This window comes from Saprolegnia diclina, assembly GCF_000281045.1.
Source record: "Saprolegnia diclina VS20 unplaced genomic scaffold supercont1.14, whole genome shotgun sequence".
Classification (NCBI taxonomy): domain Eukaryota; phylum Oomycota; class Saprolegniomycetes; order Saprolegniales; family Saprolegniaceae; genus Saprolegnia; species Saprolegnia diclina.
The window spans coordinates 723,597-736,995 of record NW_008246081.1 but is presented as its reverse complement, the minus strand read 5'-3'; the positions used below and the strand labels follow the sequence as shown (position 1 = coordinate 736,995).

Here is a 13,399-nt window from a genome sequence, read left to right as displayed (position 1 = left end):
CCAGAAGAAAGCAGCGGAACACGTAGACGACAGCATGCATGCAATGTGTATTGAGCGACTTCGCTGCCCATGTGATGTGAAGGAACTAGGTCATGACGCGGTGCTTGATGTGTGCGAAGAGGTGGGCCCAAAACTCGCGCGCCGCGACCTTGTCCAAGTGGCGCTTGTGCGGGTGGATCATGAGGATCTTGACGTCCCATTTCTTGATTTCTTCGTTGAGCGTCGTGCCGTGCGAGTAAATGTGAATGCCGCACGCTGTTCCAAAATATCGATATATCAATATATGTATATAGATGCTTGTGCGTACCTCGCTTGAAGACTTCCATGGGGAAGTTCCACTTCCAATCCTTAAACTGCCACGTTTGGCCCGACACGATGACACCAACAATGCTCTTCCTACACAACAAACAAAGGTATTACCGTGACAACGAGAGAGAGACGTACCATTCCTTGTCGTTGAGGCGCGCGACCGAGTCGACGATGCGGAACTGGTGCGTCTCTTCGTTGTCCGTGTAGTTGATGAGGATCGACGCCGACTTGCGGCAGCCCTCGGCCTTTTTCTGCGCCGTCGTAATGTACCTACACAAGATGCCATGGCACGTCGCAAGATGACGCCAGCGTACGCGCCATCTTCGAGAAAGTCCTTGGCGTTGAGGAGGTTGATCAAGTCCGAGACGCCGGCCGGAACGACAATGATGGGAATATCTACCACATCTCGCGTCACGCGTAATGCTGTGTGGATTTACCTGGGATCTTGTTCTTCATGGCGACCTTGAGCGGCAGCACTTGCTTGACTTGGTGCATGAGCAGTGACGGCTTGCCGCTCGACTTGTCCATCTTGTCTTTTTCTTCCTTGAGCAGCGTCTCGAAGATCGTGAGCACGTTCTCAAACGACTAGGATCCCTTGATACGGACGAGCGCTGCATGGAGAGGCTACCTTGGGCGTCGTCATCATGGTCGTCCGGTCGCGGTGGGTGTACTCTCTCGCCAGAATGCGCTTGAGCGCTTCGTCCTGGGCATTTTGGAGCGGCGTCTCCTTCGCCTTCTTCTTGGGCGAGCCCTGCATGACATCACTGGCCACCTTGACGTCGGGCGCGGACGGCGCGTCATCGACAGCCTTGCGCTTGGGCGCGGTCGTTGGCTCGTACACCTGCACGGAGCTGTCAATGTCACCCTTGAGGTACGCGATGAGCTCTTTCTTGTCGACGGTCGAGACGAGGCTGGCCGAGATGGCGCGGCACTTGGGCAGGTACTCGGCGAACGTCAGGTCGGCGTACTGCACGCACGTGACGACCGCGAGGAGGTCGTAGCTCTTCTTCGTCGCCTTGGAGTGGAACGCTGTCGGCGTGTCGCCGGGAAGCCGGCTCGTCACGGACTTGGCGCCCGACTCCGTGTCGATGGTGCAGAAGACCACGTCGCTGCCCTCGACCTCAATCGGCCGGTTCGCGATCACGGCTGCGCGGACTTGGTCCAGGGCGTCGGCCATGCTTGCTCCTTTCTGTGGTCTTTGGTTCCGCGCGTTTCGATTGGCGAAAATTCGCTCGCCTCCCGTGTCCGGATAGGTCGCACATATCCGGTTCTTTCAGCACTGTCCAGCCCTCCACACCCCAGCGCAGCCTCCCAGCGCTCACCATCGAGCGCCCCACGGACGACGTGCAGCGCCACGACGTGCAGCGCCACGACGCATGGCGCGTCCAGGTCCTCTGCAGCATGTACAACTTGTACACTCCAGCTCCCGTTCCCGGCTCTGCGTTACTGCCCACGACCCCTAACCCTCTCGTTCAACTCGCAGCCACCTCTGCCTACCCAATGGCTCCGCCACTGCAGAAGCGACACCACTGGCGGGCGTCCTCTTGCCTGCAAAGCAGATAGCTCCTGGCTTGACAATACGTGGTCGACTCAATCTGCATCCAGAGAACCGCCACTTTCAAGGTCATTCTTAGCGTATCGAGGCGAGATCGCCGCCTTGATGCGCGGCTGCTCAGGGGTGGAGAAGACTCGGGTCGAACACGCGGCTCTTGTGCGCATGGCGCTTGCAGGCCGCGACAGCTTGGGCGACGATGACGCTGGGCGCGTAACCCTCAGCGCAGAGCGCAGAGAGGTGCGCCACGTACTGGACGCTGTAGTCCGAGAACCGGCCGCAGTGCGCTTCAACAGCCGTGTTGACGTCGCGAAGGCACGTGTCGTCGCGCGTCATCGAAAAGGTTGGCGCCGACTGCATCGTCAAGCGGACAATGTCGCTGAAGACGCGGTCCGCGACCTCGCGCCCGTGCAGAGTCTCGAGCAACGCGGCTGCAAGCGGCCCACGCGCGCCGACGTCTGCGCGCAAGTACTGGTAAAACTTGGTGACGAGCTCAATGTCATGGGCGTCGACGCTCGAGCGCGGAACGTCAGCCGTCGTCTCGAGCGTCTCGACCAGCAACGGTCCGACGTCGTGGTCGTCGTTGGACTGAAAGTCGCCAACAGGCTCCTTGCGGATGGTGGGCGAGCCAAACTCGAGCACATGGCTCTTGTCCGTGAGCTTCTTGACGCGCGCATACTGCTCGCCCAGCGTCTCCTTGGCCAAGTCGCTCTTGTCGCTGTCCTCCATCCAGTTGACCGAGTAAAGGTCGCCAAGACACGTGCCGAGGAGCTTGGTACCAATGTGGTCCGACGTGGGCGGGCAGTATGTGCCCCACGACGACTCCTTCTCGTTGGCGGCCGTCGTCACGTACGCATTAATGTCGGTCGGAAGCAGGTCCTTGAACATGGACCCCGACTCGCACGCTACGAGACCCAGAGTAGGAGCATGCACGAGGATCGGAGCGAGGAAACACGCTACCTTCCATGTAGAAGACGAGCTCCTTGTAGAGCTTGCGGTCGTGCATCGTCTTGAGCGTCTCGACGAGGTCGCGGGCGTACAGGTTCGCATTCGGGAAGACGACCATGCCGGCCGCGCCGTGGTCGACAAAGTTGACAAACACGCGGTCGTTTCCTGTGCTCTTGAGCACCTTGCCGCCAGCCGACGCGTCGCCCAGGAGCACCTGCAAAAACTTCTTGGGTGTCACCTACGCGTGAGCATGCATTAGCTATGGACTACGGGGCATGTACGCACGTCGTCGCCGCGGTAGTCGACGTTGCAGCCCTTGTAGACGTCGACGGCATCGCTTTGGCGCAAGGTCGGCCGGTTGAAGAGCTGGCCCGGAAACGGGTTGCTCGAGCTGTTGGCCACGTCGTCGTACATCATGAGCACAATGTTGGACTCGGGAATGCCATGGCTCCGCACGACTTGGTACGCATGACCTACAGAGATGCGCGTCAGTCGGGCGAGGGATCACCGTCGGAGATGGTACAAGCATCGGCCTGGTGGCGGTAGTTCCAGTAGCCTGTAGAGCCGACGACGATGACGGCCCAGTGCTCGGCGGCGGCGCAGGCAGCGAGCAGCAGCGGGAGGCAGAGCTTGAGGAGCATGGCAGCCACAGGTGAAAACAGATTCTGGCGAAAGATACATCGTCGACGCGATTTCTTGCCACGGAAGGCCATTGGCCAAAAAACCATCCATTTCATAAAATGGGCCAATCACACATTTTATACCAGAATTAAGAGGGAACACGCCACATATACCTGATTTAAAACATACACTATTCAAGACCCGTTTGGCGTGGGGCACGGGACATTGCAGGCGAAGCGGCCGAGCACGACGCTTAGAACGACGTATCGATGTACGTACATACATACAACACGTGGAAGGCAAAGCGTCGATTCGATTTGTGCAAGCAAAGCATGCTGCGTGCTGGAATATCGCGAAACCTCGACACTATTTCATTTGTGTGTACACCATTTGGGAGCCATTCTCACAATGGCGACCGTCCGGCAAGTGCGGCAGACCGACTTCACGGCGGCGAAGGGCAACTCCCTCCAAGCGTGCATCGCGTCTCTCCAAGGCGTCGAGCTTGACACGGTGCCGAACTTCATTCTGGATCCCGCCGGCTACATGGCAGCCATCAACCGCTATCTGGCGCCACAGGGTTTGACCTTTGAGAAGATCACGTTGACCGCCAATGGCTCCGTGCCCGCTGACGCGAGCCGCCTACCGCCGGGTAGCGCGGTGGTCCTGCGCGGCAAGTCGCCACGTGGCGACTTTGGGCATGTGGTCGTGGCGCGCGTCGAAGCGTCTGGCGAAGCCTTCGAGCCGATCATGGATCCACACCCGGACGATACGTTCCTCGATGGCCCGGGCCAATGGGCTGGTGTCCTCGTCCCGACAACAAAGACGCGTGCATAGAATACAACGCAGTGAAATCTGGTCACATTACTCCTTCCAGCGATGTTGCAACCACGAGCAATGCACCATACACGTAGTAGGCTCATGGGCGTCGAGAGCTAAAGCCGCATCGACAAGCACGTTCTATTGCATCTCTCCACGAACTCGCTGCTTTTCCTTTGAGATACGCGCAAGTGCAGTCGATGCAACATGCGCAACGACCGGCTGGGAACGGCAACGGAAGGATTATCTGCAGTGAAGGGACGCTTCGTTTGGCAAATGACGTTTCAGCGTGAAGAAGCGCTTGAGTCTTACAAGCAGTGATGCGGCGGATGGATAGCCTTCGCAGTCGACTATTTCTGCTGCCAGTTGTCGTGGCCGCTCGCACCCAGACGACGATGAAGGAGGCCAAGGATCCAACCTTTGTCGACGACATGATTGCGATGCTGGCGTGGCTTCAACTGGGTTTGTACCTACCGATGCTTTTGTATTTTCTCTGGGCCCTTGTGCGCGACCCCGCGTTCGTAAACGTGCTGCAAGGTATCGGGACGCACGTGCGCACCCGGCTCTCCAAGCACCTCAGCGCCACCAAGTAAACTGTACTCGATTCATTCAAAGTGCAATGCTCTCACTTCAGACTCTGGATCAAAGCCGAGACATGCGGGTTGGTGGCGACATGGGGAAATAAGAACTATGTCTTGGTACCTTTGTGGCGAGCGCCGACGAAATAACGCAAGATGCGCATCGCTACTACAAGAGCACGCGCTGCGTTTGTGTCGGTACGCGCAGTGTGCGCAGCCACGTCGGTCGGCCTCTTGGAAGCGGTTTCCTGCTTCTACCTCGATCCCGGCCTCATTTCGTAGCCTCAAGACACATTGCGTCCAAGTAAACAGACGGGTGCGGTGCTACATGCCTACGTTGTACACGTGAGAAGGTAAACGCGTGTCGCTGTCCATAGCCGCCCGCTTGCGACCGCCCTGCCGTGCAACTAACGGGCCGGGCAGATGCTCAAGTGCTCAACACTACGCTCTTAGCCACTCGGTTTCGCTTCGTCGACACGTTGTAGCATCTACTAGAGTCGTTTTGACACGATGGCAGAACCTTTGCCGCTGCAAAGAATCGGAGCTCGAATCGGCAGGAATGCCTGTGTTTCGACGTCTCGGAGCTCGAAGCTGGTGCCACGTCATGGTGCACGTCGTGTGTCGTTCGTGTCGCCAAAGAAGAGGGCGATACGTTGTGAAAGAGTCTGTTTCTGCTCCGTCTGTTCAACTTACTCAACAATGTCTACCTCGATAAATCCGACTTCACTAGCGTCGACCATTTTTGCGGGGACGCGGTAGGGTTGTGTTTGGCGTTTTTGGATTAGTTTGTGATGTTTCATGTGTATATATATATCAACGTAACCTAGTACGCGCGAAGAGAGCGTCGTATCTTACATGAAGCCGGACCCGCGGATGTTCTGCTTCAAAATAATGTCTTTGCACGCGTTGAAGACGACTTGGACGTTTTGCGAGTCGGTCGCGCACGTCACGTGGTGGTAAATCTCCTTCTCGGGCTGGCGGTTCATCTCGAGAAACTTGGAGAGGAAGTACGTGACGCCTTTCTCAAAGTCGCCGAGACCGCCCTGAAAGTCCTTGAAGACTTCGACCGACTTGATGTCGATCTTGCGGATCTTTTCCTCAAAGAGGTCCTTCTTGTTGAGGAAGAGGATCATGGCCGAGTTGCCAAAGAAGCGGTTGTTGACGATCTCGTCAAAGAGCGTAATCGCCTCGATCATGCGGTTCGTACTCGAGTCTTCGTAGAGCGACTGGTCGTACTCGGAGAGCGCAGCGACAAAGATGACACTGGTCACGTCTTCAAAGCAGTGGATCCACTTCTTGCGCTCGTTACGCTGCCCGCCGACGTCGTACATGACAAAGGTCGCGCCGTCGATCTGGTACTTTTCTTCGACAATGCCGGACGTTCGGACGCGCGCGTACAGCATGTCTTGCTGCGTCGCCGTGTACTCGTCGGCCATGATGCGGTCAATGTCTTGAAAGTAGAATTTCACCGACTCGACGATCTGGAACTCGGCGCGGCGCGCCCACACCAGCTGGATGCCCGGGTCGTTCCAGAGGTTCTTGATCTTCATGCCCACCTTGGGCGTGACCTCGGCTTCGTCCGAAATGCCCTTGATGTCGTCAAAGTCGGACGTCGCCTTGACCTCGCCCTTGAGCTGGAGCTCGATGCACTGGTCGCAGAGGATCTTGATGCTTGTGACGAGGTTGTTGTATACGATCGGTGTGCAATGGCGCTTCTCTTCGTCCGTGAGCGGCATGCCGTATAGGAGCTTCATCTGCTTGAAGATCGTGCTCTTGCCCGACTCGCCGGCGCCGAGGAGGAGCAGCTTGACCTTCTCCTGCTCTTGCCGATGCGCCTCCTCGTTGGCCATGTCGAGCTCGCGCGACTTCGCCATGTCCTTGTCGTTGCCCGCGCCCGTGGATGCGCAGCCGCCCATGGTACCCGACTCGGCGAAAACGAGAAACAATGAATATGAAACCTGTAACCACCACGCTTTGGCTTGCGAGTATTTTTACTTAACCGGCGAAACCCACGATCCGGATACGAGCCACCAATCGCCGTCGCGAGGAATCGGCAGCGCGCATGTGATTGGACGCCGCTTCAGAGCCATCTTGAGGGGGCCATCTTCAACCGGTGAACACCCACGCGGCGGTTGTGTAGAAAGGGTGCCTATTTTCGGAAAACCGGAGCGTCTTTTCGTGGAAAATGCCGCGACAGTATCGTGACCGACGAGCACACACGGACCAAGAGCTACGACCTCTACCTTCCCGCGCCGTACAGGAGGCGGCCATACGCTTGAGACGCTTATTTTCGAGCCGAGTCCTCGACTAAGATCTTAAACACCTATGGCTTTGGCTGCCGAGAGGAACACTTGGAGAGATCGACTTCCTCGTGGGGAAGGGTCCTGTTGCATGGCGTCCATTGGCCCATTTGTGCGATCTTTCGTGACGATCTTATGTGTCATCCGGATACAACTCGTGTATCCGGTGGAATGCACATTGCACTTCGATGGCGACGCCAGACAAGCGCAACAATGGCGAGCTCACGTTCGAGTACGTGGCCGAGACAGGCGAGACGCTGGCGACGCACGAGTATGCAGCGTACCCGCTCAAGTTTCTTCGGCCCACGAGCGCGATATCGCTCGGCTTTCACACGAACGTCATCGTACGCTGACTCGCCTCGATGTGCGCTCACCAATGCACCTTTTCTAGTGCATCTTGGGCTACGGCGGCGGCCTCGTCTCGCGCGACCACACCAAGATCCACGTAGTCGCGAACGCATCGACCTCCGGTAGCATCGTTCTCTACTGTGCGAAGTGACCACACTCATGCATGCATCCTTTGCTCTAGCCGTGCTCTGTACGCAGGCTACAACCAAAGTCTTCAAGTGCATTCCAGACCCGGCGCGGGCCAACGACCGTACGAAGCAAGAGTTGCACGTGTCGCTGCACGCGCACGCGACATTCCTCCTCTTGCCCGACCCCGTCACGTGCTATGAAAATGCCAAGTACGTACAGCGCCAGGTCTTTGAGGTCGACGCCACCGCGACGCTCGTCGTCTTGGACTGGCTCACGAGCGGCCGCGTCGCGCGTGGCGAGCACTGGGCCTTCGACACCTACGAGAGCTGCAACGAGATTTACATGACGCATGCTGACAACGCGCCGTCTACGCCGCTTGTGATCGACCGCGTGCGGCTCCGGCAAGACGAGACGATCCCGCTCCGGACTCGCATGGGTGGTATGCATGTCATGGGCACCCTCGTGCTCTGCGGGCCGCGCGTCATGGCGCTTGTCGCGCAGCTTCTCGCCGACGGCGCGCGCAAGCAGCTCGCGCCGCACCAGTCGCCCGTGCCGTCGGGCCGCTTGGCGCAAAGCGACGTGTCGGACGTGCGGTCGGCCATTAGCCCCTTGGGCCACCACGGAGCGATAATTCGGTTTTGCGCCCACTCGACCGACGCTGCGTACGCATACATCAAGGACATCTTGGCGCCGCTCCACGACCTCGTCGGCTATACTTGTTTTCAGGAAAATCGCTAAGTTTAAACGATCTCATTGTCATTCGGATCATTTATCAAAATGGACTTTGGTTGGTCACATTCTCAGACGTCGTAGGAACGGACCGTGTCGTTCGTGAGAGCAGTGACCGTGCGTGCGTCTACAGTCACGATGGAGATACACGGTCGAGACAGGTGGTGAGTACATACGTGCTTGGTCATTGGGAGGCTCGGACGTCGGGTGCACCGAGACCGTTCGGACGGGAACGTTGTCATCGACTAGACAGACCAGCGTTACATGTCACATGTCGTCGTCTCCAGCGTACTACTACCTCGGGGCTCGTTGTACGGCCGCGCGATTTGGACGCGGAGCGGATGCTGGCGGAGGTTGTTGCCGTTGAGCGCCAAGGCCGCTGTGACGCTCTCGGCGTCCTGGTACGTGATGAAGGCGTGTCGACGCCCCGTGTCGAGCTCAATGCCTTCGATCGTGCCAAAGCGCAGGAAGAGTGAGCGGAGGTCGTTCTGGCTCGCCGCCGGTGCCAGGCCGCCAACGTAGACGCGGCGAGACCGCTGCTGGCGCTTGCGCGGCGCGTCGAGGCCGTCCGGTTGCTTGCGCTTGAGATTGGGCACAACGTCGCGCGTCTTCTCGGGCTGCACGAGAATGCGCCGGCCGCCAACGAGCGAGTTGTTGAGCTCACAGGCGCGAAACACTTCGGCCGACGACCCAAACGAGATGAACGCAAAGCCTTCGTGGATGCGAATCGAGAGGATGCGCCCGCTCGACTTGAAGAGGTCGCGGAGGACGCGGTCGGTCACGTTGGGTTCGAGGCGACCGACGTACGCGCGGCGAGGGTCGGCCGCTGTGTTGGCCGGTAACTTTGGCGGACGCGACGTCGGCGCGTGGCGAGGCGTCTCGAGCGGACCGGCCGGCAAAGCCTGCCGCGGCGACTCGAGTGGCCCGGCGAGCAACGACTGCCGCGACGTAGGGGGGAGGTCGGAGGACGAGGACCGGGGGGTGGGGGGCATGCTCGTTGATGTGATCTGCCGGGGCGTTTCCAAGAGACCCGACGGCGACGAAGAAGACGAGGCCGTGCGGGGTGTCTCGAGGAGGCCCGTCGAGATGGCGTAGCGAGGGGTGCTCAGGAGGCCCGGAGTAGTGGACGAGGCAGCGCGAGGCGCTTCATGTGGCGAGGTGGAGCGCCGGGGGACAAGGTCCGAGGAAGGCGGAGCCGGAGGGCGTCCCAGTGGTGCGGCGTCGCGCCGCGTGCTGGGCAGCGACTGCTGCGGAGGCGAGTGAGGCGCGGGTGGTCCGCTTTGGGACGGAGGCACGATTCGCAGAGGGGGTAGTGGCTCGTTGGGGACGGGGGTAGGGTGGGGCACGGTGTTCGTGGTGGTGGTGGGGGTGGGTGGACTGATCTTGCTCTCATCGACAGACTGGGGCAAAAGGTCTTCCATCCAAATGACCTTGGACGCGAACTGCTGGATGTCGGGAACGACCGACGCGCGGTAGCCTACGTCGTCGCGTCAGCGCTGTAAGTCGTCGACTGAAGACGCACCGACGATCCAAAGCTCTTTTCGGCGAATGTTGCGCACATGGTCCAGCGTATCGTAGAAGTCGCCGTCCCCTAACGCCAAACATTCTAGTCGACTAAAGTCACTTGCAGTCGCACCAGCAAAGAGCACGACGCGGTCCGCCATCTACACATTGCTTTACCACCTGCCTACGAGGAGTCAGACGTACGTCTTCGTACGTGAGCGAGAGCATCTTGGTCGCCAGTCTAGATGGATCTTGCATGTGTCCTTGCCTCTCTGCGTACGAGCGTACCCGTTCCCGACGCCTTTCTCGACTTGGTGGGAAACGCCATTGCCGCAGCTCGGGCAAAAGCACTTGCACGCCTTCATTGGGTACAACCGGACTTGAAACTAGCCAAGTCGTTGGCATGAGAGACGTGTGCGGTAGTGAAGCAGGCGACGACCTGCGGGCCAAGCGGCGGCGCGAGCTTGAGCGACGAGACAAAGGCGCTCTGGCTCGGAAGCGGGCTCTTCGGGTTGTCCATGCGCTCGTTGTCATAGTACCAGCACTCTACAAGACGCTGTCATTCGCACGAAGCAGCGACGAGAGGCGTACCGCTAAACTCGCCGCCAACAAGAGTCTCTAGCGCGGCTCGCAGCTGCTTAAAGTCCAACGGACCGCCAACCTAATGGTGCTCATGTGAAGGCCATTGGTGGTGGTGTCGTCGTCGGCCTACGAGGGCGCGGGCGCCGCTGGCGGCGTAGCTTCCATCTACCAGATGGCAAGGATGAAGCATGGTCCATGCGACGGCGGCTACCGATGAAGAGCACGTTGCGGAAGGGCTTGGCCATTGTCGGTCGCGCTGACTTGGGCTTTGTGCCAGACGCAGCCAATGAAACGACGTCCGAAGCGTTGATTGGTCAAAATGATGGTGCAATTGACAACAACCATGCTGTGGATTGGTTGGCATGTACGATTTCAGCCAATCACTACATCGCAACGGTTGATGACAGTTTTGTCCACTGGTAGCAACCAACGCGTCCAACCGTAAAACTGCCGACAAAAGCGTCGAGCACTTTTGTCGTATCTGCTCTACATACCAAGTGTTTGCGGCTCAGAACACGTGTCCACCCAGTGTTTCTACGTCATTTAGCAGCTCAACTTTCCCACACATACGGTCTAGGGCTAGGGTAGCTTCGCAACGCAATATGTCCCTTGCATCGAACACTCGAAAGCAAAGGTCCTAAAAATCGCTATCGTCGTCCGTGTCTTGGTCGTCCGCAGCGTCATCGTCGCTGTTGTCGTCGTCCGAGAAGCAGAGGTCAATGACTTCATGGTTCCGCGCCGCAGCGGTTTCTCGCACATTTCTTGGTCGTGCAGCTACGTACCCCATATAGCAACCTCGCGCAATCCTTTGGCGCCACGTACCGGGCCACGCATCCGAGTCGCAGTCTGCTTCGACCAAGTCAACCATGCGATTTGCTGTCTTGATCTCGCCTACACACATGAGTGTCTTGCCATCTTGCTACCCAATGCAAGCGCACCTGGTTGATTCTTCTTTGGGCCTTCGGTCGGCGTTTCGACGCGGAGCACGACGTCTTGGCGGCGGGACCCGTCGAGGCGCTTGGCCAGGGCTACGCTCGCTTCGTCGCGGAATGTGATGTAGCACGACCGCACCGGGAGCTGGCCGCTATCCAGCACCACATGCTCGATCGCGCCAAATGGGCCAAAGAGCGCGCGCACGTCACGTTCGGTAGTCCCTGGCACGAGACCATTCACGAGCACGCGGCATGGTGCTTTTGCCGATTTCGATTTTGATTTCGATTTCTTTGGTTTCTTGCTGGTCGGTGCCTCGGGCGCCACTGGCTGCTGCTTGCGCTTGGACAATGCGCGCGGCGCTGCTGCGGGCAACGTTGTTGTCGTCGTCTCGGGCGATGGCGATGGCCGCTGCTTTCCATTGGGTCGCTCGTGATTGACCACGATGCGTCGGTCGAGTAGCTTGGTGTCGTTGAGCTCGCACGCGAGGTCGGCAGCATCGTCTGTGGGAAAATCGATAAAGCAAAAGCCGCGGGCCGCGTGCAGCCGCATCGAGAGCATCGGGCCGCAGTGCTCAAACGCCTCGTGCAAAAGGGCTTCGGTCGTTGCACTCGGTAGTCGACCCACGTACACACTGTGCCGCGTCGTGGAAGGCACCGGGGCGCCGCGGCCTGGCGCCAATGCTGCGGATGGCTGTTGCGTGATGTTACGGAGGTCGTTCATCCAAATGACCTTGGACGCCAGCTGTTGGAGGTCGGCCGAGACCGAGTCGCGGTAGCCTATTGCGGCATGACGCACCAATGAAGAGAGGGTCACACGCACCGACGACCCAAAGGTCTTTTCGGCGAACGTTCCGGACCAAGTCGAGCGTGTCATAAAAGTCCCCGTCCCCTAATACGGGCTCCGGCCAAGCGCTCGTAGATGGCGTCTACCTGCAAAGAGAACGATGCGATCGGCCATCTACGCAGCTGTCAAGCCTCCGAGATCGCAATAGCATGGCGTACGTCTTCGTAGGCCAGCGAGAGCATCTTGGTCGCGAGGCTACGGCCATGTGAGATTACACGCGCGGACGTACGCGAGGTATACCCGTTGTCGACGCCCTTCTGCACGTGCTGCGTAAAGCTGTGGCCGCAGCTCGGGCAGTGGCATTTGTACTTTTTCATCGCGTACATTTTTACTTGAAACTAACGCACTGTGATGCAGCGTCGTCAGCATCGTCGTCGTACCTGCGGGCCGAGAGGCGGCGCGAGCTTGAGCGCCGAGATGAACGGATTCTGGCTCTGGTACGCGCTCTTGGCGCTAATGGGCTCGTGGTCAAAGTACCAGCACTCTACCAGAGAGCAGTGGTCAGCACGGGTTGCAGCATCGTCGCGGAGGCACCGCTAAACTCGGCGCCGACTAACGTCTCGAGCGTGCTTCGCAGGAGCTTAAAATCGATCTTGCCGCCGGCCTAAAGCGCGTGGCATAAGGCCAACGCGATGCTTGCAATGCCGTTGCCGTACGAGCCCACGGGCGCCGATCGAAGCGTACTGTCCGTCTAATGAGATGTAGCTGCATCGTGCCAAGCTCCAAGCTACGCCGTGGCGTACCGATGATGAGCACGTTGCGGGAGGCGCCAGTCGTAAGGGCTGCCGGCCGCACGCCGGGCGTCGAGTCGGTCATGGCCCGATCGTTGGTACTTGTGTGCGCAAAGTATTTGGATTGGACAAAAAAGCGCACTTTAATCCAATGACATGGCGCTCATTGGGCTGCTTTTACTTTATTTAGCCAATCCACGTCCAACCAGCATAGCACAGTTCCGTTGGCGCTTCATCACGAGAGCATCATGCGAGCACGGTGACGCTTTGTAGTGACTTGAAGTCTCCTTGTTTCTCCTAAACTCTCGAAAATCGACTGATTAAAAAACATGACGGACGTGTATTCTAGTAGGTAGACTCCAACTACAATCGTGGCAGCAACCACCAAGTCCTATGTTAATAGGAGCAGTGCTCACACCGATGCGAGGACAAGATTTGCATGCCGTTGGACCAGCTCCGAGATCTGAGATCTGAGCT

The 13,399-nt window shown here is 58.6% G+C and overlaps 7 protein-coding genes across 7 annotated transcripts; 2 read left to right on the top strand and 5 right to left on the bottom strand.

The window, feature by feature from the left end:
- Nucleotides 1-25: 25 nt before the first annotated feature.
- SDRG_05575 (hypothetical protein) lies at nucleotides 26-1,518 on the bottom strand. Its single transcript, XM_008611298.1, has 6 exons — nucleotides 938-1,518; nucleotides 747-894; nucleotides 624-705; nucleotides 445-579; nucleotides 308-396; nucleotides 26-255 (listed from the first exon to the last, which is right to left on the bottom strand). Exons 1-6 carry the CDS (start codon nucleotides 1,484-1,486, stop codon nucleotides 86-88), a joined length of 1,173 nt encoding a protein of 390 aa, XP_008609520.1. The 5' UTR covers nucleotides 1,487-1,518; the 3' UTR covers nucleotides 26-85.
- Nucleotides 1,519-1,880: 362 nt separating this feature from the next.
- Nucleotides 1,881-3,462, bottom strand: SDRG_05574 (hypothetical protein). Its single transcript, XM_008611297.1, has 4 exons — nucleotides 3,333-3,462; nucleotides 3,095-3,282; nucleotides 2,822-3,047; nucleotides 1,881-2,766 (listed from the first exon to the last, which is right to left on the bottom strand). Exons 1-4 carry the CDS (start codon nucleotides 3,448-3,450, stop codon nucleotides 1,982-1,984), a joined length of 1,317 nt encoding a protein of 438 aa, XP_008609519.1. The 5' UTR covers nucleotides 3,451-3,462; the 3' UTR covers nucleotides 1,881-1,981.
- Nucleotides 3,463-3,838: 376 nt separating this feature from the next.
- On the top strand, nucleotides 3,839-4,839 carry SDRG_05573 (hypothetical protein; the record flags this gene model as incomplete). The annotated part of the gene is made up of 2 exons (XM_008611296.1): nucleotides 3,839-4,256; nucleotides 4,613-4,839. The coding sequence occupies 2 exons, from the start codon at nucleotides 3,839-3,841 to the stop codon at nucleotides 4,837-4,839; spliced, it is 645 nt and encodes a 214-aa protein (XP_008609518.1).
- Nucleotides 4,840-5,585: 746 nt separating this feature from the next.
- SDRG_05572 (hypothetical protein) lies at nucleotides 5,586-6,764 on the bottom strand. Its single transcript, XM_008611295.1, has one exon. The coding sequence runs from the start codon at nucleotides 6,738-6,740 to the stop codon at nucleotides 5,676-5,678; it is 1,065 nt and encodes a 354-aa protein (XP_008609517.1). The 5' UTR covers nucleotides 6,741-6,764; the 3' UTR covers nucleotides 5,586-5,675.
- Nucleotides 6,765-7,312: 548 nt separating this feature from the next.
- Nucleotides 7,313-8,366, top strand: SDRG_05571 (hypothetical protein; the record flags this gene model as incomplete). Its single annotated transcript, XM_008611294.1, has 3 exons — nucleotides 7,313-7,468; nucleotides 7,516-7,594; nucleotides 7,654-8,366. 3 exons carry the CDS (start codon nucleotides 7,313-7,315, stop codon nucleotides 8,337-8,339), a joined length of 921 nt encoding a protein of 306 aa, XP_008609516.1. The 3' UTR covers nucleotides 8,340-8,366.
- SDRG_05570 (hypothetical protein) lies at nucleotides 8,333-10,716 on the bottom strand. The gene is made up of 11 exons (XM_008611293.1): nucleotides 10,627-10,716; nucleotides 10,546-10,580; nucleotides 10,425-10,494; nucleotides 10,273-10,379; nucleotides 10,122-10,219; nucleotides 10,038-10,074; nucleotides 9,967-9,994; nucleotides 9,853-9,921; nucleotides 8,629-9,807; nucleotides 8,507-8,575; nucleotides 8,333-8,457 (listed from the first exon to the last, which is right to left on the bottom strand). The coding sequence occupies exons 1-11, from the start codon at nucleotides 10,658-10,660 to the stop codon at nucleotides 8,402-8,404; spliced, it is 1,782 nt and encodes a 593-aa protein (XP_008609515.1). The 5' UTR covers nucleotides 10,661-10,716; the 3' UTR covers nucleotides 8,333-8,401.
- A 201-nt stretch (nucleotides 10,717-10,917) lies between these two features.
- Nucleotides 10,918-13,044, bottom strand: SDRG_05569 (hypothetical protein). Its single transcript, XM_008611292.1, has 11 exons — nucleotides 12,935-13,044; nucleotides 12,848-12,882; nucleotides 12,726-12,795; nucleotides 12,572-12,675; nucleotides 12,432-12,529; nucleotides 12,350-12,386; nucleotides 12,278-12,305; nucleotides 12,168-12,236; nucleotides 11,354-12,124; nucleotides 11,238-11,306; nucleotides 10,918-11,189 (listed from the first exon to the last, which is right to left on the bottom strand). Exons 1-11 carry the CDS (start codon nucleotides 13,005-13,007, stop codon nucleotides 11,053-11,055), a joined length of 1,491 nt encoding a protein of 496 aa, XP_008609514.1. The 5' UTR covers nucleotides 13,008-13,044; the 3' UTR covers nucleotides 10,918-11,052.
- Nucleotides 13,045-13,399: the final 355 nt, after the last annotated feature.

Bases quoted from the DNA above. Each gene is read 5' to 3' on its own strand.
- SDRG_05575 (XM_008611298.1), bottom strand. From the start codon at position 1,486: ATGGCCGACGCCCTGGACCAAGTCCGCGCAGCCGTGATCGCGAACCGG. The intron at 580-623 runs GTACGCTGGCGT...CATCTTGTGTAG, and splicing joins GACTTTCTCGAAGATGGCGC to GTACATTACGACGGCGCAGA. The intron at 256-307 runs GTACGCACAAGC...ATTTTGGAACAG, and splicing joins CATGGAAGTCTTCAAGCGAG to CGTGCGGCATTCACATTTAC.
- SDRG_05574 (XM_008611297.1), bottom strand. From the start codon at position 3,450: ATGCTCCTCAAGCTCTGCCTCCCGCTGCTGCTCGCTGCCTGCGCCGCC. The intron at 3,048-3,094 runs GTGCGTACATGC...GCTCACGCGTAG, and splicing joins TCGACTACCGCGGCGACGAC to GTGACACCCAAGAAGTTTTT. The intron at 2,767-2,821 runs GTAGCGTGTTTC...TGGGTCTCGTAG, and splicing joins GCTCGTCTTCTACATGGAAG to CGTGCGAGTCGGGGTCCATG.
- SDRG_05572 (XM_008611295.1), bottom strand. From the start codon at position 6,740: ATGGGCGGCTGCGCATCCACGGGCGCGGGCAACGACAAGGACATGGCG.
- SDRG_05570 (XM_008611293.1), bottom strand. From the start codon at position 10,660: ATGGCCAAGCCCTTCCGCAACGTGCTCTTCATCG. The intron at 10,380-10,424 runs GTACGCCTCTCG...AGCGTCTTGTAG, and splicing joins TGTTGGCGGCGAGTTTAGCG to AGTGCTGGTACTATGACAAC. The intron at 10,075-10,121 runs GTACGCTCGTAC...AGATCCATCTAG, and splicing joins GAGAAAGGCGTCGGGAACGG to ACTGGCGACCAAGATGCTCT.
- SDRG_05569 (XM_008611292.1), bottom strand. From the start codon at position 13,007: ATGACCGACTCGACGCCCGGCGTGCGGCCGGCAGCCCTTACGACTGGC. The intron at 12,530-12,571 runs GTACGACGACGA...ACAGTGCGTTAG, and splicing joins CGCCGCCTCTCGGCCCGCAG to TTTCAAGTAAAAATGTACGC. The intron at 11,190-11,237 runs GTACGTGGCGCC...TGGGGTACGTAG, and splicing joins CGACTCGGATGCGTGGCCCG to CTGCACGACCAAGAAATGTG.